The sequence below is a fragment of the Nyctereutes procyonoides genome, unplaced genomic scaffold (assembly GCF_905146905.1).
Source record: "Nyctereutes procyonoides isolate TBG_1078 unplaced genomic scaffold, NYPRO_anot_genome, whole genome shotgun sequence".
Classification (NCBI taxonomy): domain Eukaryota; kingdom Metazoa; phylum Chordata; class Mammalia; order Carnivora; family Canidae; genus Nyctereutes; species Nyctereutes procyonoides.
The window spans coordinates 21,714,559-21,741,020 of record NW_026575035.1 but is presented as its reverse complement, the minus strand read 5'-3'; the positions used below and the strand labels follow the sequence as shown (position 1 = coordinate 21,741,020).

General features: G+C 38.5%; 1 protein-coding gene and 1 long non-coding RNA gene across 3 annotated transcripts in view; one reads left to right on the top strand and one right to left on the bottom strand.

Moving 5' to 3' along the window:
• Positions 1-12,344, top strand: part of LOC129505379 (uncharacterized) — a 39,099-nt gene extending 26,755 nt beyond the window's left edge. Inside the window, exon 3 of the long non-coding RNA XR_008663514.1 lies at positions 11,933-12,344. This is a non-coding gene — a long non-coding RNA (uncharacterized LOC129505379). The remainder of the gene's footprint in view (positions 1-11,932) is intronic.
• An 86-nt stretch (positions 12,345-12,430) lies between these two features.
• PLAG1 (PLAG1 zinc finger) overlaps positions 12,431-26,462 on the bottom strand; it is a 44,338-nt gene continuing 30,306 nt past the window's right edge. Inside the window, exons 2-4 of one of the 2 annotated variants that reach the window (XM_055318398.1) lie at positions 17,589-17,687; positions 14,696-15,054; positions 12,431-14,170 (exon numbers count right to left, since the gene is read on the bottom strand). In XM_055318398.1, coding sequence (XP_055174373.1) covers positions 12,913-14,170; positions 14,696-14,937 — 1,500 coding nt within the window. In that variant the 5' untranslated portion in view covers positions 14,938-15,054; positions 17,589-17,687 and the 3' untranslated portion in view covers positions 12,431-12,912. The remainder of the gene's footprint in view (positions 14,171-14,695; positions 15,055-17,588; positions 17,688-26,462) is intronic. The other variant, XM_055318399.1, reaches the window with a different exon arrangement.

Sequence of the window (26,462 nt, the reverse complement as noted above, 5' to 3'; positions counted from 1 at the left end):
TTTAAGCTAAAAGAACCTCTATATCAGTTGCAGCCCACCCTAGAGGAGATAAGTCTCAAACAAACAAACAAACAAACCCAAAGCTCTTTAGAGAAACATACCAAAATCACACAATTACTAGAAATACAAAGAAGAAATCTGTGAGCCATACACAAGAAAAAGGGTGATTGATGGAGGCTGACCCTAAGAAGGAGCTGTGGCTAGAATTAGAAGAAAAGAGGTTGAAATCTGTGCTCAAAGGAATAAGAATAAATATACTCCCTAAACAAACAAATAGAAAATCTCCACAGAGAAAGAAAAATCATAGAAAAGAACCAAATGAAAATCACAGAATGTAAAAAGGAACTATTCGAACGAACCATTTCACTAGATAGTCACATAGAGTTACAGAAAATAATAAATCCTATCTCGTTACTGCCATCAGGCAAGCAAAACTAAAAGGAAACCAAATGCTTATTACTTACTGGTTGGGGCGGTAGGAGATAGTGTTTTTGCATATTGCTGTAGGAATGTGAAGTGTTAACAGCAACTGAACAATATAACGTTTTTGAAAAGCAATTTGGCAACATCTCTTAAAATTAAGATTTCAAATAGTCTTCAACCCCTTCTGAGAGTTTGTCCCATAGATTGATTAATAAGGACTTATGATCATGAATGCTTACTAAAGCATTGCTCATACTGATCAAGATCAGGAAACAAAAACATTGCCCAACATTCGCATTCTTATGAAATAATGCTTAAGCAAAAATTCATTTAAATATCATTGTAAGCAATGATTAATATTAATGCATTAGATATAATTAATAAGTTTTGATGAGTTGTGTTAGTAATGTTTGTTTGGAAAATTTTGCTAATGATACTTACAAATTTTATAGTTAGCTGAGAACTTGCACCAATAGTAATATGCATTCCTCTTATGCCCCCAAATCCTTGGGTACATTTCAAGCTCCTAATGAAGAAAGTGACATTATGGTAGTAACATCCATCTGGAGAAATAAGCACATATAAATAGCAACTTAGAGAAGAATAAATTCCTTTTTTAAAAATTTTTTAAAGACTTTATTTATTTATTCATAGAGACACACACACAGAGAGAGAGAGAGAGAGAGAGAGAGAGAGAGAGAGAGAGGCAGAGGGAGAAGCAGGCTCCATGCAGGGAGCCCGACGTGGGACTCGATCCAGGATCTCCAGGATCACGCCCTGGGCTGCAGGCGGCGCTAAACCGCTGAGCCACCGGGGCTGCCTGAAGAATAAATTCCTATTTAAAAATGTTCACCTTCATCAACAGTTAGAAAAAAAAACAAAACACATGTAAGTTGGTGTTACTGTTTTGGAGGGCGATCTGGCAATATTTATCAGAATTTAAGAATTTGGGGAGAATTCAAAATTCTCCCATGCCTGTTGAAATATCTTAGCATCAGGGAGGGTGTATTGTGTGTTGTCAGTGGCTCAGTACGGACCCATTCTGAAGTCTCATGAAAGTCTCAAAACTACATATTTGACCTTCACGGGCTCCTAATTCCCCGACCTGCGTGCTGCCTGTGTCAGCACGTCCTCCTTCCCTGAGGGGCCTCTGCCGCTGTCCCGCAGGCAGCAGGCACGCGGCCTCCAGGTTGCTCCTGACACTGGCACCCTGGGCTGGCTGGCCGTGCCCGGCCCCGTTAGCGGGCGATCTCTCTCACAGCCGCGCTGGCACCAAGCACTTCAGGAGGCTGGAAGCTGGAACCCCATCAAGATGGAGTGCTCCAGGTTGGATGGGCACCAGCGAGGGAGGGGTATAAAGTGGGCTAGTCCCCTTCCCAGGTCATCCCCCAGTTGTCATTATGAGTGTGATCTCTTCACCACCATCGCTTCTCCTTTTCAGCCATTCCAAGTGGATCTGCAAACTCTGAAGAGGCGGTGGTGGGTGTCAGTGGACACTGAGCTGTGGCTTGGTGGACACAATGTCCACTTCTGAGATGCAGGCCCACATGCTGGCAGCAAACAAGGAGGTGTAGTTTCTTAGCATGATCCTGAGTGTATTTGGGGAGCATTGTGGCCAGCAGCAGGGAAGCCTGGCTTTCACTCCTTGGGAACTCACTCTAGTGAATGTGGGCTCATGGAAATAGAACTTGGTGTCCAATACTGTATTGCCAGCACGTGGAGTAATGCCTGATGCATAGTAGGTGCCCAGTCAACTATTATAGGGTGAATGGATCCTGTTTGTCAGGAATCAAACTTGGGAAGGGGGTGCTGGTCATACATACGTAGGGCAAATCCAGTCTCCCCAAATCTGAATTACTGCGTTGGGATTTATTTAATTTTGATGCCTGAAGGATAGCTATCATCTTGTCCTGCCTTCTTCTTCCTAACAGTGAGAATTTGGGGTTCTCTATAGGTTTCTGTAAAAAGTTGAGCTTCTCCAGTATTGTTATGGCACCAAATCGCTCCCTACCAAACTGGATTGTTCCATATCTCACTCCATAGTACTTGTTATATAGCTTCATGTAGAAGTCTCCCAAGATTTCTTTCCAAGTGTGATCAGACCTTGATATGTAAGCCTAGTTACGTGAGTGGTGACTACATTCCCACTTGAAGGCATCTGATTTACAGTCATATTTCTCTTTCAAAAATGCTTGCTCCCCAGCAAACAATCATACTTCAGATTTAACCAAATTGTTAGCATTATTGTTCACCACTTATGTAGCTTCTGCTTTCTTGAGATGTCCATATTGATTTCATTATTGCTTTTCTGGGTTATTTGTAGCTTCTTCCCCTTTAAATAAAGAGAACAATTTACTTTTTAAAAGCCTCCACGTCAGAAGTCTTATTTTGCTTGAACAGTCTGACAACTTGGTTGGCTCCACTGGCTTCTATCATATAATTTTTTAGGTAAGTCTGATGTCAGTTTTGATTTTTTTTCAAATTGTAGGTATCTGGAACCTTTTTTTTTTTCATTTGTTCTCATAATTCCCCATATTTTCTTAAGTAAGACTGTGGCTTAACCAAAGTCTCCTAGCATTTCTAAAAATGTTTCATCTATTTTGTTGCTAGGTTGTTTGTTGTGAAAATATTCAGTATACTTTCCTTGACTTGGTGGAACAGACTTTTTTTTTTTTTTTTTTTTAATCTCACATGTTGGATCTTCCTTCAGCTCAGGGTGGGGTGGGGGGATTCTCAGTGTATTTTGAGAGTGCTGTCTCCCCAATGCTCAATCTCCACTTTCCTCTCTCCTTCTGGATGCCTGGGTATTGGCTGTCCTGAAACTTGAGTAGTTAAGGACACAAGACCTGGGGTCAAAAAACCTGGTTTAAGTCCCACCACTTCCAAGTCACTATCTCTCCAAGCCTTGGTTTCTTCGTGTAAAATGAAGATAGTAATAAGCCCTGACAAGGGAAGCAAAGCCATGTGGTTTTTGTTATCTTCCCAGAATTTGAAACTTGAAGGCAAAGCACAAGACTTTTAAGAGATTTCTGCTTGTGGCCTTGCAGGTGGTGACACCTCTCCCCTAAGTGGCGTTATCTCCCAAACAAGGCTGGCTGGGGTGGGGAAATTTAGCCACCTGCAAGCAGAAGGAGCTCGGGGCTGTGTGGGGAGACCCCAGGGCCCTGCCTCGTGTAGCTGTGTGGCCCTGGGCAGCAGCCTTCACTCCCTGGACTAATATGTAAAGGCAAGGGGAGAACTTCCAAGGTCAGCTTTAGGTTTAGAGTTTGACTTTTTTTTTTTTAAAGGAAAATTGATTTTCATTGTTTGTGCAGCATAAGCGAACAAGAAGTTTCCCCTTCAGTGGTGGCTTTTTATTCAGTGGTCTAATTGTGAAGGAGAAAAAGCAAATTAAAGTTTGAGTAACATCGAAGGAGATTTCAAAGAGAGAGAATTTCTGTTACGAGCACTTATTGGAGTACTTGATGAAAAAGATCTTAAGAACTCCAGCTACTGATGCCTGTTACCTGGTCACTCACCTTCCAGAAATCTTAAATAGAGCCAAAGACTCCATGGTGAGAGCTTTTGAAGGATAAATGTATAAGAATTAGAGTTCTCAGAGGTTCTTAGTTTTGGTTCATTGTAGTGAAAGCACTTAGAGCAGTTTACTTCTGAAGAAATCATACGTTATTGTGGGATGTGCTCGGTTTGGTGCAAGAGGGAAGAACAAAATGGAAGTTTTAAGTGTGATCACACAATCTCTAGTGTATCAAATAAACTTCTCTATACCACAAAGGTAACTCAAGTGATGAAATTAACACAAAGTTTTCTAGGCTCATATTTTGAAAGAGTATTTCCTTCAAAAAACAGGTCCTAATTACTAAGATGGTTGATTACCCTTCAGCCAATAAATATGTGTGCAGGGGACGGTGTGAACAGGGTTTTGCCCTTAACTGCTTAGAAGAGTTAAAAAGATATACCTATTATCGAGAAGATCTCATATGCTGTAATAAACATTCAGAGAAAAAGTTACTTTTCTGTGGGTGAGGCCAGAGAAGAAATGGAAGAGCCATCATTTAAAAAGGGGGTGGAAGATGATGAGGTTTTTCGCATGTGGATTCATAAGCAGGAGCAAAGAAAGGAAGCGGTGAAGGCAGAGGGATGGAGGGGCCCAGGGAGTAACTTCACATGAAAATAAGAGAAAGAGGAGGAGGAGGCGACAGGCAGACTGCTAAGAATGGACAAGAATTTTCAGGGTCATTCAGATCACTGACTGGTACTGACTTACTAGAAGTAAATAGGGAAATACCACACGAAAGAATTCACAAAAGCAAATACCACAGTAGGTAGCACTTTATTCCTGCGAAAGGTAATTTAGAGAATGGGATGAATTGAACTCATTTGCCTGAAGTCTTTCAGCAACATAGTCTTTGTGACCTTTCAAAGGGCGTGTATCTGTGACAGCCACTAAGCACCACTAATTCTGGGGTGGGAAAAGCTGACATACCTTGAAATGTGAAATAGGGCATGGCTTAGGCTATTAACCTACTAACACAATGAACGTTCCTAGGGCATGAAAATCTGGTTACAGGAGCCTTCTTAGAAATGTCGTCAGGGGTGTGTGAATGTTAATAACAGATTATGTATTTTTAGAAACAGGGCAGTTTACCAACATCATTCCAACAATACTGAATGCACTGACGCTTTGAAAGCCCCCCCCACCCCACCCACCGCCCTGCCAAAAGATTAGAGTTCTCTAATTACAAATGAAATAAACCAAAAGGTAAACCTTTGCAAAAATTCCAGTATCATAAAACAGAAAATTCCATAGTTTATGTGAGGAACCATTATACTTTTCTCATTTCCTCAGAACCCTAATTCTTATTCTGTAAGTGGTTTTTATTATAAATGGACTGTCTGCCTGTTTTCAAAAAAAGATTCAATTTACAAACATTCCCATATGTGCATGTATATAAATACTGGTCTTCATTTCAAGTATGCTTCTACTGAGTGGAGCAACATTAGCCTGTTCACATTTTTAAGAAACTTGTTCATTGGGAGAGAATCCTTTTCATCTACAGTAATAGGAACCCAAATAACAGTACAGAAAAGGAGATTCTGAGGACTTCTTTATGGACACAATCTCTATTAAGCACTGTGCTCTTTTGTGTGTGTGTCTTTTCTAAAGCAGCCAGAACCTGGGAATTTATATTCTCTGGCATAAGCATATCAGAGAGGAAAATATTTCTACTACTTTCAAGGTAAAATCATCACAACTAAAGAATGAAAGTTGAAACTAGTTGTATTAAACAGGGTTCCTCAGAGAAACCAAACCAATCGGATGTGTGTAAACATATTCACATATGTATATGTATTATTTGAAGAAATTGTGATGATGGAGGTTGGCCAAGTCCAAAATCTGCAGGCAGGCCAGCAGCCTGCAGACCCAGAGAAGAGTTGATGTTGCAGCCTGAGTCCAAAGGCAGTCTGGGGGCCGAAATCCCTCTTGCTGGGGAACCTGTCTTTTCTTCTTAAGGCCTTCAACCGATTGGATGAGGCCCATCTGCATTATGGAGGGTAGTGTTTTAAGGATTTATTTATTTGAGAGAGACAGAGTGGGGTGGAGGGGGCAGAGGGAATCTTCAAGCAGACTCCCCGCTAAGCCTGGAGCCCCACCCAGGACTCCATCTCACGACCCTGAGATCATGACCTGGGCTGAAACCAAGTCAGACACTTAACAGACTTAACCAGCCAGGCGCCCCCATTAAGTCAACTGATTATAAGTGTTAATCACACCTAAAAAAATACCTCGCAGCAACGTCTAATCTGGGTACCCAGGCCCGTCCAAGTTGACGCATAAAATTAACCATCCACACTAGCCAAGAGTCAAACATCTTCAGAGTAGAAAAATTTATTATTGACCTCTGTGTTGAAAAGAATGCAAGTGAAGTCAAGACATCTTGGGTTTTGTTTTAGTTTTAGGCTGACATTGCCAATATTTGACCATTTTTGATCTGCAAAAAGAGTAACTGGGTATGGCTCAATACAATATTTTGGCTTTCCGGCAGTTGCAGTAACACTGCAATATAAAGCCAATTTCTTTTGGAATACCCCGAGGACTTAGCACAAAGTGGTGCCTGTTGCTGAGGACATGTCTGATTGAGGAAAAATGGCAGCCAAACCCAAGCTGTCTGTAGCCAGACTTGAAATTTTGTCTCCCCTCAATGGTAAACCATCAGTATGAACTTTCTCGTTTAACAGTGACACAAGTGAAAAAGTCTTTTAGCCCCGTTGGGTCTGATACAAAAGACAAACTGCATTTCGAACTACTTTTCCGTAAGGGAGATTATACCTTAAGTGAATTAATCCCAAACGTCCTTTTTTAAAGTATTGTAACTAAGCATCTTATTTTGATAAAGTCCTCGAAATATTTCACATGCATGAATTTTAATAAAATAAAATGTATTTAGTGTTAACCTTAAGAATTAACAAAGGGATGCTTCTCGATTTTCTGAAAGTTAGCACGTGAAGAGAGGAACTGCTGATACTGGAAATCACTGGTTCCTCTCTCTCTGAAAGCAGGAGAGCCTTACACAGGACAGCCAAAGGTAAAGAGGCAATTTTCCTATCACACTGAAAGAGGTGCTGTTAGATATACAAGGAATCATTTCTGCAATTGACTCCCGCTCAGATTATTAACCGAATCTCTGGGTAATGTCGCTCTTTCTGAAGCTGCATCACTGTTTCTCTGATGACTTTTAGACGAAGTGGTGTGTGTGTTTTGGTACAGATAACTGTCAAAGGAGGGTTTTCAGCAAAATTTTAGACAAAGAGCCCAAAGGGAACCTCTCCAAGGATCATTTATAGCACTGGCAGACAGTAAGTGTTAAAGGAATACTGAATGCCAATCTTATCTCGTATGAACAAGAAACACTGATTTATACATTCTAATTGCCTTTTGGAAGTCTTTTTGGATGCTCATCTGGATTACAATTCTGATGCATGATCTTTTGACTTTTATTATTATTATTTACAGTTTCTATCCTTCCTTTAAAGGTACAAAAGTTTTAAAACAAAACAAAAGAAACCCTGGAACTTTACATTTTGTTTCAACAACAAAGTATTGTCCTAGAGCCAGCTATTAGAATCGTATATTTACGAATGAGAAAATATTTAAAATTCAAAGTGAAGAGAAAAAGTTATACCAAATAGAAATATATCATCTATTAAAATTTCAGGAAGATCTACATTATCTAAAGCCATTCTATAATTTTATTCATATATTTTGTGGAGTTCACATATCTTTTTCTTACAGCAAACATAACACTGTAGGCCACAAGAAGCTGCAGTACTATTGTTTCATTAGCAGCAAGTTAATATTTTATATCTGGGTAACTGGACAATAAATAGCCTGCTTCTTTGGATGTGGATGTTTAAAATGTAGTATCACTGCAGCTTCATAATGTGATTGCTATTTTACAGAGCTTATACACACAAAAAAAATACGATCTTTGTCTATATTTTATACAAATACAACAGTAGTTTGTGAATACATTTTAAGTACATGATATACATGATAAGCCACTTGATTTCCCAATATCACAGAATAGCGATTTTAAATGCAATAAAAATATACAAAATTCAGCCTGGAATGCAGATTTTTCTATTTTGACTCAAAACTTTATCATTAGAACATTTTTTAGAGTACTAGTCCAAAAACTTTTTCATCAGCTAAAAATACAATTTCAGCAGTCCAGCTTATGTTCAGGCATGACGCAATCCATCTCCTAATGGATTCCCAGTTTTTGTTAAATTCAAAGGGCTGTTAGTAACATACAGCATGTTCTTCACTCCACACCATATTATGAAGCCCACTTTTCATTCTGAGTTATAGTCACCTTGTGGACAAAAGCTGGGTTTGTTCTGATAACATTTGCACGTCCAAGATTTCCTTTTGCAAGTGCACGTGAATACATTGTGGTGGGTGGTGTAAAAGTCTGTTAATGACAAGTCACAGTATAAAAATATATTGTACACCTTTACGCCTACTGGAGTCCTTTTTTTCCTATGGCTAAAAAAATATGACTGAATGAGACAGAGAAGTTTGTAGCACCATGAAGAGTTGTATCCCAAGTTACGTTAGCAGCATGATCCAACATGATATTGAAGGAGTGTTTCTGAGAAGATAAACATTCATTCTGGTTCATCTGTACCATTGAAGCTTATACAAGGAAGTGTTTTATACATTAGCAATAGTTCTGTCATTTCTAGAGCTAGATAAGCTTATCAAAGACACTGCCTTTCCATCCTCAAAGGGGTGATAACAGAGAAGGGCCTAAGGGTGATGATCTAAGTGTGCCTTTACCAACGCTGGTGGGATTGCTTTGTTTTATGTGATCCAAAAGGCGCTTTGTAGGGGTAATTTTTAGCACAAAACTACACAAGGCGACTTCTGTGGATCTACATAATCACGACAGACTGTGCTGTAGACATGGCTTCTGACACAGTGTGAGAAAAGACGTAAAGTCAACGTAGGCACTATTTGTCAGAGATAACAGTCTGCTATTGCTAATGAAGAATACTCGACATTTAAAAGACCTCCTCCAATGTCACATGGATCTCAGTAGGCTAGAAGCAACTTGGGGGAACTGGTAATTTTTAATTTACATACTGGGAAGACAGTGTGTTTTGAAACACGTAAACCTTGTAAAAAAATAAACCATTGTAAAACCTTATGAAAAGACACACACTGATTCTGTGCAATATAGCAAATTGATAAGAAAACACTGTAAAAATGTACCTGTTTAATATACATCTACCATTTTTGAACACAAAGCATTATATATCAAAGGCCTACATATATATCATCTAATGGCACTTGAAACAAATTATAATAAGTCTTAAAATAAAAGGCATAACCTATAAGAAAGTTTCTGTAAAGGTTTAGATTCGTTTTGAAAGTGCTATATCTTGTAATATGTGTAGTATAGAGGTTGACCAAGCTCTATTTTTTAAAAAAATATTGGCCTATATATGTGTATTGCTTACTAGATGAATGATCCTGAAATATGTACTCTTTAACATTCATTATTAGCTTAATAAAGCAATCAGCTCTGGCTCATGTTTCAGTCAGTATATGGTTTTTAAAAACCGCTACTGTCCAAATTAACACAATATATCACTCTATTCCACAAATGACTAAGAATAATAAAGCACAAGTAACAAATAGGCAAAAATACATAGCTTGGAAGAAACACTAATTAAAAAGTTGCACAAAGAGTGGCGTGCGATCAGCCAGGAGAACTGAAACTTTGAAAACTGCACTTGGTAAATAAGAGGATTTGAAAATGCGAATTTTAACAGTGGCCAATAACTAAAGATGTTATCTGCATGTATCAGTGGATAATATTGCTTACAGCGCAAGGCCCTTCCACACTCATGCTTTTGTGCCTGGTGACTTTGTACACACGTGTGGAAGTTCAAACTGAATGAGGTTCAATATCTTGTCTGAGGTCCAAATTCTAAACTGAAATATTTTTACTTAATGATAATCCCTTTTTTTTTTTTTTTAATCAAGCAAAGGCACTACTAGAAATTTCAAGGATGATGATTCTGGCCATGGGGAGAATGAAAACAGCATTGGCAATTTTTAATCACATCCAGTTGATGTAAAAACACATCTTTTTCTAGAAAAAAAAAAGAGCTGGTTCTGCATCACATCCTTGTTAGAGCACTGTGCAATTAAAATAAGTGAATCTGCCTCGTCTTGAACAGAAATTCTCTCAAAAAGGGTTTAGTGACCAGTATATAGTCAATTTGAAAAACATGAGCTGAATTCTCTCTTCCTTGGAAAGTGTTATTTCAAGTCTATGAGGCGGCAACAGGCAAAGAGGGGTTCACATGAAGATTAGTAAGACTCTACAATATTAACCCTGGTGCCCTGAAAGATGTGCCTCCACGTATTTTAATTCCAGGCAGGGTGACAATTAGGCTAAAAATATACATACATGTATGGTGCCACTCCCCATTTCCAAAATGCTTTATTAAATAAATCCTGGTACTCCCTTTTTAATTGTTTATTAGCAGTGAAATACAGCCTACTAAGGCCAACGTCTCAGGTCATTAATTTGACTTCTCCTTAAACACATTTTAGACAAAGTAAAGTAGTGCTTCCACACTTGTATTTGTGACTTCTATGTAAAAATAGGTTTTCTATTTATTTGTGCTGTCACCAATTTCTTTTTCCTTTTTTTTTAAATGGTGATTAAAGCAATATTGAACACTAATCATTCAACTAATGATTTAAGTAAGCAATCTGTTTCATAGAAACTAGAGGAAGCAGTAATAAAGCAGAGCTAAAAGCCTACTTTCAGAGCAAATATTCTCCTAATCAAAAGCTTAGGAGCAGTTTGAAAAATTTTAAATGTATTTCCTTATTAAAACATATATAATTTTAATGCCTTTGGAACACACTTTTTTTATAAAATGTAATTTTTTATAATAAAATTTAAATACATAAGTATAAAAACTACTGCTCCTAGAATTTAAAAAAAAAAAATAGGAGCATGATAGAGTATCAGGGAGTCACAGCTCCCTTAAGAGAGCAATTCTGATTCTATGAAGTGCGATATATGTGTGTGTGTGTGTGTATAATATATATAGTGAAACCCCCATTTACATTATTACAATTTACATTTCTCCACAAATTATACTACTCCCAAATATTTTAAATAATGTATTATATTCAGTAATCTGCACTCATTTTTAGAAATTCTTGGTAAACATCGCAATCTGCAGTGATAATTGGCCCTATAAACAAAGAAGCTTCCATATAGGGCTAATGAGTGCTCAGAAATATTTTTTTAAGAGATATATACTCTTCTATAAACCCTCCCCCTCACACCCACCCCAACAGACAGGTCCCAAAATAAGGTGTTAACAAGTGCTTAATAGATATGTTTCGTAGGCTGATGTTGCAACCAATATTCTGAAAAGTATAATCTGACCTTCAAACAGATGATGGTGGTTGTCTACTCTGAGGAAAGCCCGTACTACTTTATTTAGTGAACACAATATTCTTGATTGTTGCTTTCACGTTAACTAAGACAGTGCTTGTTCTGCTCTGGTTTCCTCCCCCTTCTACAGATTCAACTGATTCGCAACACTCCCCTGATTTCCCAGAGACGTGTAAAAGTGGGGTTTTACTGTATATATTTTTAGCCACTTAAGACTTTGTGGTCATTCCTCGAAGAGTTTTCTAATGCATTTAACTTTAAATTCTCCCTCCAAAAATAGCAAGGAGAGAGAAATCGATACTGAATAAGAAAGATACCATGAGGGTAGGGCTGTTTTATTTTCTGCTTTTGGCTCTTCTGGGAAAGAAAACTGTATTAAATTCAGCAAGGAGTGATGTAAGCGACATGCTTCTCCTTTACACCTAAAGAGTCTAGTTTTTAAGCCTGGCAACAAGGGACAGGATCCCTAGACAAGTTCGCAAGTTGAACTAAGTGCTTCACATCTTCCTTCTTAGGAGACCATCACCATTGGAGAGAAGACAGGCCACTCTGGGATAAAGACCCCTCACATCTGTGCTCCACGATGGCTCTCGGTTCTGGATTAGCTGCGAACTGACAATTAAGATAGAGTTGCTGGCTGCACCTGACCCACCCTTTGGCCCTACAAGGCAGAAAAGATTAAAGAGATCTAGCCACACACTGACTCTGAAGACTCCCAAGCCATAACACGATGCATGCTGTTAAGTTGGAACAAGAACAACTTTGATATGTTGCCAACATCCCGTGTGCTAGTTTAAGGTCAACTACTGAATACCATGGAATGCCACTGTCACCTCACCAGGAGTCTCTTTTTGCTAGAAATACTGGTGCTTTGTGTTTAGGTTTTGTTTTCCTTATACGTGTATAATAAAGACGGCAAATATTTGAGCCAGACAATAGCAAAGTCTTCAAAATATACTGACCTGAAATTACGGTGTATCTAAGAAACATCTATTATCTCTCCAAACTGGATTAATTCCTTTGAAACATTTACTTATGAATCCATTCAGAGACTGGTAAAAATTTAAAAGCTCTCAGGTTATTCATCCACGTTTTAGAAACTGTACATTCTATTGTAAAGATCTTTAGTGAGCCAAAATGTCAAAAGGTAGAGCCACTGTTGCTAGACAGAAAATTTTAAGATCTTAAAGTAATTTGAACATGGGACTCATAAGACTTTACTGCTAATAATGGCTTTCCTAGAAGAAAAAATCATCTTAAACTATGACAATTGGCAGTGAGTGTGGACAAAAATACCCAGGTAAACATAACTGAACACAAATGGTTCTGAAGCTCATTTATAAAGCTTGTTTCTATTTCATACTGGCTTAATGAAAACTGGTACTGTACAAAAGCAGAAAGTTTTATGCTGTTTTAAAGTAGGCACTAAAATAAAAATGGTCATCTAAGTCAGGGCTACATATAGATTGCTGTCAGCAGTCCACGTCTTGGACTTCTACTGAAAAGCTTGATGGAAACGTGGCAGTGTGGTGCTTGTGCTGAAGCTACTGGTGAATGCTGCTGACAGAGAGTGCAGGGAGCTGAGACCTAGGGTGTTTGCAGGATCCTGAAGATCCTGTGTCTGGGGGGGCAGCTGAGACACAGAAGAATGGGCTTCTTCTTGGGAATAGCTCATTCCGAGGCTCCCCACCGATATAGGATTATAGGGAGGGCCATTGAGGGGTATGAAATTGAACAACTGGGAAAAATCCAAGGCTGGTGTGTTTAGGGGGTCACTGATAGAGATAGAGCTTTTTGACAGGGAAAGGTCCCCTGCACCATCATCGAGGGACCCGACCTGAGGATCCAACCCTAGCTTAGATGACGATGCTTGGGAATCCTGGGACGAAGAGGGCACGCCACCTTGTAGCTCCATCAGATAACTCTCAATCTCCCCCTTTAGTGGCTGTTCTTTCTCAGGAATAGAAATGGCATATGAGGTAGAGCTGAATGGGTATTTGAAAGAAAGGTGGTGAGAAGGATGGACAGCATCCATATCTATGGGGCATGTCATTCCCAAGGGTAAAGTCGTGATCATCTGGTGAGCAGGTCCCGAGCTCTGCATGGACTGAAACGGAGTGTTATAGAGGTTTAGCTGCAAAGTGTTTGTGAATGGCTTTGACAACAGTTCACTGGAAGGTAAGGACATCACCGGGAGGAGCTCATCTTTTATAGGCACAGAAACGTTGCAGGTAAATGGATCCAGAAAGTCCACTGGTTCTGTTTTGACCTTCAGAAGTTCTTGATTGTGACTCTTCTTCATGTGTCGTGTCAGGTGATCCTTCCGCCCGAATCTCTGTGCACAGTACTGACAGAGGAAGTCCTTCCTTCCTGTGTGCACCACCATGTGTCTCCGGACATCCTTCCGGGTGTAGAAGCGGCGATCACAGTGCTCGCACTGGTGCTTCTTCTCCTTCGCCCCACCAGATGACTTGCCCGCATGAGATTTAAGGTGCTCTAGCAGCACTCCCGTGCTTTCAAAAGTCTGCAGACAGACCTTGCAGGTGAGGTCACCACTGGTCGCGGCATGCAGGGCCAGGTGACGTTTGAACCCGAGTTTAGTGTTGTAGTTCTTGCCGCATTCTTCACACTTAAACGTCTCTTTGTTAGGGTCGTGCGTATGGAGGTGATTCTTCAGGTGATCTTTCCGGTGAAACATTTTTTCACAATAATTACACTTGTGGGTTTTCTCAGGAGAGTGAGTAGCCATGTGCCTTTAAACACAGACATATTCTGTAAGTATCACAACACAAATGGCACGTATTCACTTTTCAAATGGAAGCTAAACTGCTATGCTACAACAGAGGCTCCCTGATAATGGACACACTTTAACTTAACATGCGCTACAAGGACAGTCAGTACCCCTAAACACTGCATGAGCCACTGAAGTTGCCACTTCAGTATTCGCTGTTTCTTAGCTATTACTACACAAACAAATGAGCGAGACTGAACATACTCACGTAAACGTCCAGACCCTTTCCTTGTAATTTCTTTGAACAAACGGAAATTCTACTCTCATTAAGCATTTCATTAAAAAAAACAAACAAACAAAAAACCCAAAGACAACTAACACATCAAAGTATGTGACTTAGAATACGAAAACTAGCCGTCTAATCTACGTAACATTTCCTCTCTGCAAAGCAGCTAAAGAAGGTGTATACAAATATATACGTTTACAACGGCTTCACATGGCCAACATAATAGAAAATATAATCTGAAAGACAAATAGAGTGTAATACCTTTGTAATTTGTACTTAGAAACAAAGGCCTTGGTGCAGTCTTGTTGTATGCACTTGTAGGGCCTCTCTCCTGTGTGAGAGTAGGAGTGAACCTTTAATTTCTCAACACTGTTAAAGGCCTTGTCACACAGTTGGCAAGGAAAGTTTTTTCTTGGTTTGGTTTCACCACGCTTACGTTTCCCTGAAGGGACTTTCTGGGTATCTCTTACTTCTGACAAATCACCAGGAATGACAGTGGCCATCGCAGCCTAAAGCAGGCCTTCTTGTTGGACACTTGGGAACTGCCCAACTCCACTAAATGATTTAGCTTTAGGTGGCTTCTCAAGTTTCATGTGGTCGTAAAAGAAAGCAAAAAGGGACTGGAAAAAAAAATAAGAAACAACTAGTTTGTAACTAAATTTAATTTTTAAAAATTTTATTTGCTATGTGATGCTTTTGAATTCAAAAAGGAACCATAAAATGGATTCAGCTGGTCTAATGTAATATCTGTAGGTTTCTTTATATGTGCCAAAATACACATTAATGCATTGCTCAGAATGAACAGTTCACACACCCCAGAAATTCCACCTAACAAATGTCGTACTTGGGGAAAGTAGTAGTGATTTCAGGAACTCTCAGGAAGCGTCAAAACATGACACTCAAAGTGGCATTATTAATCTTCAGTTTTGACAAGGGATCAGACAACAGAAATCTAAGGACAGAAAAATGTTTCTGCAAATATTTTAACGTCAGAAAATCATTTAAACTTGTGTGAGTCAATTCTAGTCAGGCTCCATGTGATAGAAAAATATAGATTAAGAGACTGAAAACTCTTTTAGGCACCCTGTGAACCACTTGGTCCATGGAGGAAGTCCTTAATGCAGACACGGGAGGCCTGAAAGAGTTGAAGGCACCACGTACCCAGAGTAGAAATTTACTCTTTATATCAGTGTCATCACCCACACAGGGATTTCCGAGTCAAGAGCAGAAATGACTTCTCTTCGTAACAATACACATTCTTGAAATGGTAACACCTTGTGAAGTTATCTGAGGTGAGGATCATGGCTTATCATTTGGAGGGGAAAGGAAGATCTGGTTGAGGTAATTTTCCTCACCTTTTTGCACATCACAGAAAATGATTCTGTTCATGGGGCACACTGAGGTTAGCGGATGAGCCAGAGTCATCAGGCCGCCCCAGGAGCTGAGGGGATCAGTCTTTGGCACACCTGTAACCCGTGTGCGGCACACCAGTGCGACTTTTGGCATGGAGCACAATACTTGTGCGTGGACACATCATTATGGAGGCGTTTCAGGTAAAAGGTGTGTCAGAGTTTCAATTCATTAGGGGTGCTGTGAGGAAGAATGGAATGCACATATCGTATGGTAAAGAGTACATCTACTTGAACAAAAATTTTTCAATTGATTGAAGCCTTTGAAAATTCATGGGTAAGAGATAGTAAATATTATCAGCTGTATTTCTCAAAGTAAGAAACCTACTCCCCAAAGATCCACCTGACATGAATGACTCAAGGTTCCTGAGTGCCAATCTAGCAACATACTTTTAAGCGACATAGAGATGAGGAGACCTACAGTCTCTCTTAAAAAAGATCTGCTGTTTGAAGTGAAAATGCATGTGGCTAAATGACTGTTATCAACTACTACTCAGTTGGATTTTTTTTATCCTATAATGTATTTAGAAAAGAAAACAAAAGTCAGTTTCTTTATATATTCCTTGTTTTGGCATCATACTGATACTCGGTTGCCTTTACGAGCTAGACATGTCATGCTGACTCCTGCAGATTCCAGGTATACTTTTGCAGGGGCTCTAAATTTAACCTAATTTCTGTAAAACTAAGTGTATGCTACAACAGATCCCACTGTGATTCAATGTAGAGGCTGTCACTCAACAGGCAAAATAGGGCAATTATCCACTCATTTGATTAAAATATAAGGCCTTAGGGTAAGTTAACCATGTTGGCTTCATGTACCCTTTCATCAGTAGGCAGACGCAGACAAGGCCTTCCTGCAAGCTGTGCAAATCGTATCTCCTCTGCAGTTTAAAAGTGACGTTAACACAGTTGACACACCTGACATTACTAATGCTAACACAATATGCTCCCCTGGTTTTAGATTTCATGAATCTCAGGGACTTGTACTTTTCCTATTATATTCCCATTCAAGAGATAGCTTCTCTCTCTCTCTCAGAAATATCTATACATAGCTCTCCTGCTGTGTCCGGCAATGACACCACAAACTGCTAGAAAGTACCTTGCCAAAGCAGGAAAAAACAGTAATTTTGACTATATGATTTCCTAACATGATGCTTTTATGTACCTCTTTAGAGCACTGTGGGAAATAAGCTGATGAATTTGTCAACTGTAAAAATCAACAAGGAATGCCAAGCGTCTAAGTCCCTGAATATACCTAGTATTGGGAGATATTTCAAAGATTGGTTGTATTTGTCATTGTTGTGTTAAGAGATCCAAGCATAAGGGGCAGAGAATTCCAGTTGAGAAAAAAAGAAAAAAGGTAACTTCTGAGTTAATGAAAAAAAAAGTATTGAAAGTATACCATGAAACAATACATAAACATTTGACTGTATTAAAGTTGGTGATCCTCAATATGGAGTAACAAATGAATTGTGCCATCTTTGCATGTACATACTGAGCAATGAAGGACTACAAATTTCAAATATTACACTTTTCTAAGACCAGCTGAAATTTTTTCATGGCTAATAGTATCTTTTCAACTCAATATATTACAAAACTCAAATTAGTTATAGGAGCATTTAAAATTATAGGATAATATAAGGTAGTGAGCTCAACATTGAATAAAAGTCAACATTCATAATATACATATCATATATTTTAAAGACACATGCATAGAATTTTAGTAATTCTTGTTCAATGCATACCTGATGACCGATGGAAAAAGCCTCAGACCTTGATCTTAGCCAGTCCCATTGACTCTTCGTGGAAGAGAGCGGAATCCAGTCCTTCCCATTTTGGCTAATCTGTGAAACAAAAAATAAGAATGGACTACACGCTAAATGGAATCAGTATGTAAATGATGGAAAATAAAGAATGAAAGAATTGCAATTTCATGGCACATGCTTACATTCCATACTCTGCTGACAAGTCATGCATTAATTTTCACCAGTTGCAAATTTTTATTAGTTCTAAGCACATTTACATGACCAAATGAAATGCGGAAATGAAAAGTAAAGTAGTGTTACCTATATAAATGGCATTTTGTGATGCTGAATGACTCCCCACTTCTGTCCCAAATTCAATTTTTAAATTTTTAAATCTAACTTGCCTACTGAGAGAAATGGATATTAGGGTTACTGTTTGTAAACCAAAAGGATCAAAACTTCATTAAGCTTACTAATATTATGGAAGACACAAACTTGGTGCATCTGGAACCTCACCGAAGAATAGCTGACTCCCGAAGAAAGTACCTCCTATGCCCACATTGCACATACTTGTGCAAGGTGGGCTTCTCTGAGCTGCCCTTTTGTTTCTGCAATACCTGCCAATTTAATTCTCAGAATGCTGCAAGGATTGCTGAAATGTAGCAATAACTCTGTGCTCTTTAGATTTCAAAGCATGCAAGGGAAGTTATATACGGGTTTGCTGCAGAGGTATCCAGAACAAAGCATCATTGGGTTTTAAAAGATCATTGTTGAAAAATCTTAAAATATCTGTAAAAAAAAAATGCCTATTGGCAGGATCTTCAGTAAACTGAAAACATGCATAGAGAAAATAATCTGCTAATAATTCTTGATTATATCAGTCAATGTGAAAAGAATGGTCAAAGGCAACCCCCCAAGCCCCCCAAAAAACCCCTAGGATTATCTACTATAGAGACTACAAGGCACAGAGAAATTAGTAAGCTCTGAATATTTTAAAGGATGAACGTTCAGAAATCACGATTGTAAGAACATGAGAGTTATATAACATAAGTCAAATGGTTAAAATGTAATAATAAAAGGATTCGCCAATGACAAGTGAAAAAATTTTACTTAACGTTCCAAACACAAATCTAATTAATTTCTCCTGAAATCACATTTTCACATACTTTTTAAGAATTTGATGTGTAAATAAAATATTTGCCAGAGGACATTCAAGCATCATTACAAAAATACTAAAGGTATATTTGAAAGCAGCATTATTCTCACAGTTTAAAAAACTAGAAACATTAAAAATCAGACTAATAAAAGATATTTAAAAAGTTAAAGCAAAAGCTTTATTCTTTGGTAAAGCACAGGACATGCATAAATGGAAGAACTGAATTCTGCACATCAAAATTGCAAAATAATAAAATTAACTTTGTAAATACTTACTTGCCCAGGGTACATACTGAGGTTTTGGTAGGGTAGTTAAGAACATGAGAGTGTGTATTGTGTTATTTTAATTATATAAATACCTTGCAAGTGTACTGTGTTTTCAGCTCTATGACCTCCCTGGATTTCAATGGACCTGAGAAGTGGATGCATTTATCATCATTGCCATTTTAAGGTAAGAGGCTCACAGAGGATGAATATCCTGATAGCATGCATGTGGTCAAGAAGGGGCATAAGCCCTAAAATTCCGATTTCACTCTTACATGACTGCATTCTAGGAGAAGGGTAGGTTGGCAAACCAATATGCAAGTGGATAAATCCTGTCATTACATTTAAAAGACAAGAATAGGGAATAGTGCCATTATCTCTAGGAGAGCTGCCAATAGGATCCCCAAAAAGAAACAAATATAAGACTTTGCTTCTTTTAATAAAGGCAGTTTGCAAAGTAAATTTTCAGTAATTTATGTAACAGTTAAAATAACAACTAGTATATCTGAATGGACGGTGATTTGGGTAGAAACAAATGCAAACCAAAGTTGACTAGTCAACAATACATTTTTGTATTTTTCCTAATATAAATTTTATTGCATCTCAAATACATTCATAAAAGTTTCATTGATGCTGACTCTTCAATGGCATAATAAAAAGTTGAAGTATTTCAATATAGTTTAAAATTTGTACCTTCATTTGAAATATTACTACAGTCTACAAATTACCCATTTCATATTTTAGCCTGAAATAAAATAAAGCCATCATTTTCATTCATTTTATCACAAAACGTTAATTCCAAACTCACAGTTAATTTCCCTAACTTCAATTGAACTATTTTGAGTTCTTATGAGTGATCCAATAATTTCAAAGGACTGCTAACTATTTCCCCAAACCAAGGAAACTAGGAGCCAGAGTTCATTATTATTTGGCTTGATAAAATAAACATTAAAAAATATACCGTCTGCATTTATGTAATCCTAACTAAGATGTCAATTAAAATGATGTATTCCTTTTTATAGAAATAAGAAAGACTTTTAAAAAGTATTGTTAGCTATTCTTCTGGAAAGTCTACAACAAAATGCGTACTCCTAGCTTTCTTTTTTATGTGTCAAAGAGCGGTTATTATGCTTTCCAAAGGATTAAAATTCTTCTTTGCCTTTATCTAAGAATTGTGAAACAATATACCCCTATACCCATTTCATTTCGCCCTAAGAAATTAACACTTCAGAATGCCCTTCCAGTTTTTGCTGGTATGAGAACATACTTTTTTTTCCCCCTAGGGCAACTCTGCAAACATAAAAACAGTAAGTAAAGAGAACAGTGTGTGTGCATGCACACACACATGTTCATCATCCTATGTTTTACATTCTACAACAGTGACTCACACAAAAAAACAAGCAAAAATGAATCATACATCAGAGGGTCTACTAAAACAAATTCCTATGAGAATGCTGGCATAAGAACAGCCCTGTACTGGAAACTGTTTCAATACTTTAAATTCCACAGTTCTGATTGTCATTTGTCTAACAGCTGTGAATTTTTACAACACTTACCTGCATCAATAATTCTTTCATATTTAAATTAAAAGTCAAACATACACTTCGATAATTAGGGGCAAACGCCATCGATAATCAAAGCACTGTTCATTCTCCCATATGCTAATCATAAAACACCGTTAGCAAACAATGCAGAAAATGTCAACATTTGCTTAAAACATGTTTTTCATATAAAAAGGTAGCTTGCAAAAGGAAACTTACCAACAGTTAATATTTTAATTCACAAGTACAAAACACAACAGAGCTTTGAATAACATAAACTGAGGACCAATACTGAAGTAAGGGTAATGGCATAGTTGGCACATTTTTTCTGGTCATGAATGTTATGTGGAAATCTTTACATCATTCAATTTCTGTAGGTCTGTAAAATCCCTTATTAATGGATAATAAAAAGGAGAAGTAGATCTTGCAACTATAAAAATCTAAGACTATTAAAAATAGTCTGCAGCATTGGGGCAGGAGCTGTGTCAGTTTTATTCACTGCTGTTTCCCATAAAAATTTTTTGTTTTTTTGAATGAATGAAAATAAAGCAGGGCAAGTACTTTCTAGCATCAAAATGAATGATAGGCTTGTTCAATCACCATAAAAGACATAGGATGGAATATACTTATCTATGTTCAAGTAAAAAATATTAAGGCATAGATACAAATTTGGTCCAACAAACTAAGCCACTAGAAAGGTATTTTGAAACTTACCCACTATTTGTAAAGTCTTATATTAAAACAACAGCAACTGTAGTACAATCTAAAATATTTGTTTTGTTTCAGAAAACAAGCCTTCTCTGATTGATCCATTGCTAAGGAATCCGTATAAGTAGATAATATTGATACAGTCCCCGCTCCTAATAAAAATTTTTTTTAAAGATTTTATTAATTTATTCGAGAGAGAGACAGACAGAGAGACAGAGAGAGAGAGGCAGAGACACAGGCAGAGGGAGAAGCAGGCTCCATGCAGGGAGCCTGATGTGGGACTGGATCCTGGGACTCCAGGATCACGCCCTGGGCCAAAGGCAGGCGCCCAACTGCTGAGCCACCCAGGGATCTCCTCCTAATAAAAATTTCTAAAGTGCAAACATGCCTGGAACCTGCACCCATGGCTGGCATGGAGCAGGAAGCATGGCTGGATGGTTAGATGGTGAGATGGGCTGCATCATGATGCCTCAAGAGGACAAAGAAGCAGGAGATAGTGCAGAGAACTGGGATTGTGCTGGACCCACCCACGTTGTAATAAGGTACCTGATTAACACATATCATACCACCAATACTGAAAATCAGAGCTTATTTTCCTATAGTAGAAGACACAGCCTGTTTTGGATGACTGTACTTCATGTTTTCAACTTTTGAGCAATTTGTTAAAAGGTAGCTCTAGCACAACTCTTTTGAAACTTAGCATAAAATTTAGCCTTAATCATAGGTAGAAAGCCTCATGTTTCATATACAAATAATAAAAACCAACAGACAAGTGAAGGGACAAAGCAGACCTATTTGTTCTTAAGAACCGACAGGAAGGGGATCCCTGGGTGGCGCAGCGGTTTAGCGCCTGCCTTTGGCCCAGGGCGCGATCCTGGAGACCCGGGATCAAATCCCACGTCGGGCTCCCGGTGCATGGAGCCTGCTTCTCCCTCTGCCTGTGTCTCTGCTTCTCTCTCTCTCTCTCTCTCTGTGACTATCATAAATAAATAAATTAAAAAAAAAAAAAAGGAACCGACAGGAAAAAAAATCAATGGATTCCAAAGTGGAACCAACAAATCCAACATCAGTTCTCTCTCTGTACAATTAGGATGTTCCCCTTTGGGCCACCTGGAACCTGGGTATGGCTGTTTATTACAATTTCTAGCCTTAAGAGAGAAGGAAGAGACAATCTGATGGAGTATTCAAATAAATTTTACCTTCCAAATATGAAATATTTTCATTGGTTATTTATTTTGTAGAACATAAATGTCATGGTAAGTTACATTTTTTTCTTCTCTTTTAAAAGCTCTTGTTTAATGATCCATAATTTAGAAATCAGCATTTCATTTTAAAAAAACTACATGGGGGCAGCCCTGGTGGTGCAGTGGTTTGGCGCCGCCTGCAGCCTGGGGTGTGATCCCGGAGACTCAGGATCGAGTCCCACATCAGGCTCCCTGCATGGAGCCTGCTTCTCCCTCTGCCTGTGTCTCTGCCTCTCTCTCTCTGTGTCTATGAATAAATAAATAAAATCTTAAAAAAAAAAAAACAACTACATGGAGGATTCTTTCCCCTAAGGCCATACATTCTCATCAAAATAAAAAGCTAAAAAAAATACACATGGGTGGTACACTGGGTATTTCATTTTCTTCACATAGGGCACTTTTAGTCAGTATTTGCAAACAGGATGTGTGAAGGGATTTGTGCACAGGGAAGCGATGGTGCTTGGGAGAGAGCGAAGAATCAATTATATCTGAATACCAAGTAAGCTTGCTTAATCAAAATTTTAACTATTTTTAGAGGGTTTTTTTGGCTTTGGTTTTCTTTCTTTCTTTCTTTCTTTTCTTTTTTTTTTTTTTTTTTTTTTTTTTGGTATGAAACATTTCCGAAATTTTGGTGTTCTGGCTAGGTATAAAGTAGGCAACTCACAGATCAGCCCAATCTGAAAATTGCCTATTTCCCAAATTGTGAGGGGTTGTTTTTATGACCAATGATTCCTTACATTCCTGGGGCTACAACAAAAGTGCCTGCCATCAACTCTAAAAGTATTCACACAGATGGACCTCAGACATCTGGAGAATGCTTCCATTCATTTAGGTTGATACTACAAGGGCCTGATACTACTAAAATGACAAACACAGCATCATCTAGGTTTCATGTCTGAACTCTCTAAGCACTCCTACTGAATCTCCTAGAAATGCCAATGGGAAGGCAGAAACAGTACATATTCAAACAAAAGTGATGAGGAGAGAAAGTTTTATGTAGTTACAAAAGCTCATGCAGAGAATTAGTTTTAAGTCATCTCAAAGTAAGATGCACTTGAACAAACAGGCTGGCATTATGGTATACAAGGAGATATAAACATTAAGTGTGTTTTTTCAAAATTTTGAGCTGCATTAATGGTATCATGAAAAACAGCCTCCATCCAGGTAAGGTTCTCTATGCGTCATTACTCTGTCCTCCTTAAGTTATGCCTGTGTGACCATCCAGGACACAACGACTTCTGGAAACCACCCTTTCTATATATTCCTATAACGGAGTAAAGAGGATCAGCTCTAGGCAAAATTGTCACATGAGGGGCGGCCGCTCCCTCCTCCACCTGCAGAGGACATCACACTGCCCGGGCTGACACAATCAGAAGAGATTTGATGATTACATTCCTCAACTGATTTTACTTGAGCCAGAATGAGCTTCACATCTTTACCTCTCGGGGTGTCTTTTACCACTAATAGACTGTAAAAGCTCTTCTTGAGATTACCTGTCTCTCCCCAGGGGATTCTAAATTCATCTGCAGGGAGACTATTATTTATCCTTATACCCCAAGCACCCAGTCAGTGTCCTGGCATGTAGCAGATGTTTGATAAACATTTATTGAACATAACTATGGTCCTGATAAGGGATTTCAGGAATCAGGACAAGCAGGTAAACATGTTTTGACGTTTCTGCCATTTCAAATCAGCATAAAGCAAGCTCAGAAGACAAACCCTGAAGGATAAAGCTGTTAGTTTGCTTTGGCAGAGCAGTAGATCTGAGGGAAGCATTACAACCACCTGGGGGTCCCTCCTGTTTCCATCAGGGGGTGCCAAAAGCTAGGAACACATGGGCAGGTACTACTCAGAGGCTAGAGGGTGACCCACACTTGGGATGCACTCAGCCAGCCTGGATTCTCAGAACATGTCTGCTTTCAAATACTCTGTTCCATAGCTCCTTAAGCACATGCAACCTGCATCAATTACCACCTATCATTTGGAAATTGCCAGTGAAGTTTCAAAGGAAAGAAAAAGGAACAAAGTGACATTCAAATATTGAAAGACGATGTTCTTCATGTGAAATTCAAATGTGAGGATGATGTTGAAAATATTAGAGAAAATGTCTGAGGGATTACTGATATGAGAGGAATCAAAAGAGAAAAAATCTACTTAAATGTCGTTGGCTACATAAAAGTAGTGAAAAACTTTTGTCTTTTTTCCAGCTGCTAAAATAGTTTCATCAAAAACAGGTTCAAAAACAACAGTGAGGTAGAAAAGGAAAAACATTCAGAATATGTAACACTAAAAAAACCATTAACATCTCTTCATATGTTTAAAAACTGACCAAATATAAAAATGACTAGAAGTTTATGCTAAGTAGATTTTAGTGCTTAATCTTCATAGAATACTGTGATTAGGAATTTTAGCCAGATTAATTTCTGTACCTTTTGTTTAATTATAAAAGCTCTGCTGGTGTATTATACTGTGAGATCCTGCCTTGACTCTTGGGCCATGACCTCCTGTCCCCAGGGCTGGGCCCTTCCCAGCCTGCCCTCAGTGGAGTTTATGACCTTTAGACTATCCTCTGGTACTTGGCACTGCGATATTTGTTTTTATCATTCTTCCTTTCTTAGTGCTGAGGGTCCTGACCTCTAAACCTCAATCCTGTGTGTGAGGTCCTGCTGACAGACTTACCTGGTATCACATCCATGGGTGCCTGGACTTCCAGTATTGCTACACCTTGGTTCTGTGCCACTGAGCTGCACCTACAGGCTGGGAAGTCTAGATGCCAGAGTGTTCCCTGTGTCCCCTTTCCAACAAGGCTAGCAAACTGTACTTGTCCCACGGAGCTCCTTATTCTAGTATCTGCCCCATCCCAGCAAGCAGAGTGAGCAGCCCTCCCCACCTGCCCATAGTCAATCAGATTCCTCCCAGGAGACAGAAAGAAGACACAGTGGTAACATGGGATAGTCTATTACTCTGAGCAAGATTTGGAGAAAGAAGAGCTTAAGAGTTCATCTGCAGGCTATCTGGGGGAATGTGAACAAATAAGCTTTTATGGTAGGTAGGCATTTTGTGCACTACTGCTCATTGCCAGTCTTCTAATCCTTCCATTAGACTAAAACTCTTAATAAAGTCCTGCTGAACACAATACATATTGATAGACCTTAAAATAGTAAGTGGCATGCTTATTATGTGGCATGCTTTTCAAAGCTTTTAATACGATATCTTAAATTATTTGGAAACTGAAATAATGGATCACTTTGAAAGCCATGCCATATAATGATAAAAGCCACCTACCTGAGGCCCTGCTCCAAACTCTACAAGGCACCCTTATTAATAGACCATCACAGAATGAAGCATTCTGGGTGCCAAATAACGGCCAATGCAGCACCAAGGGGCAACCTAAAAAGAAAAGAAGAATTAGTTTGAAATTCCAAAAGTGTGACCCAATCTGGTTAATGGCACATGAGTCAAATTGGTTTTTATTCATCATATTTTTTACTTTATTGGAAAACCTATCTCAATTCCCATTAGAAACAAATGTGAAACAATACATTTACAGTACACTGAGAAGTGAAAAGTAAATTAATCAATATCCCTAGGTTTATATATTTCCCCCCCTGAATCACCAGTTATCTAGATTGTTCATATTTTTATTCAAATACTACTCTCAGTTTACTGTCACTCCTCAAAATTGCTGCTTATATCCTTCATTTATATTTGAAACACATGGACTATTTTCTCTATAATAATTTTCAGAAAAACCTTTTGAGGTGTATATCTTGTTCTAAACAATAGCGGATGGAGAAACCCTTCCTGATGAGTGTTTCCCTTTAGCCATGTGTTCACAGGCAAGGGTGTGTCTTTATGATGAAGCTATTACTTGTTTCAAAGAGAATTCACAGGTGGCACGTCCATCTTCAACAACACACAAAGAAACACCAACATGTATTCCAAAGTACTCAAGGTTTGGG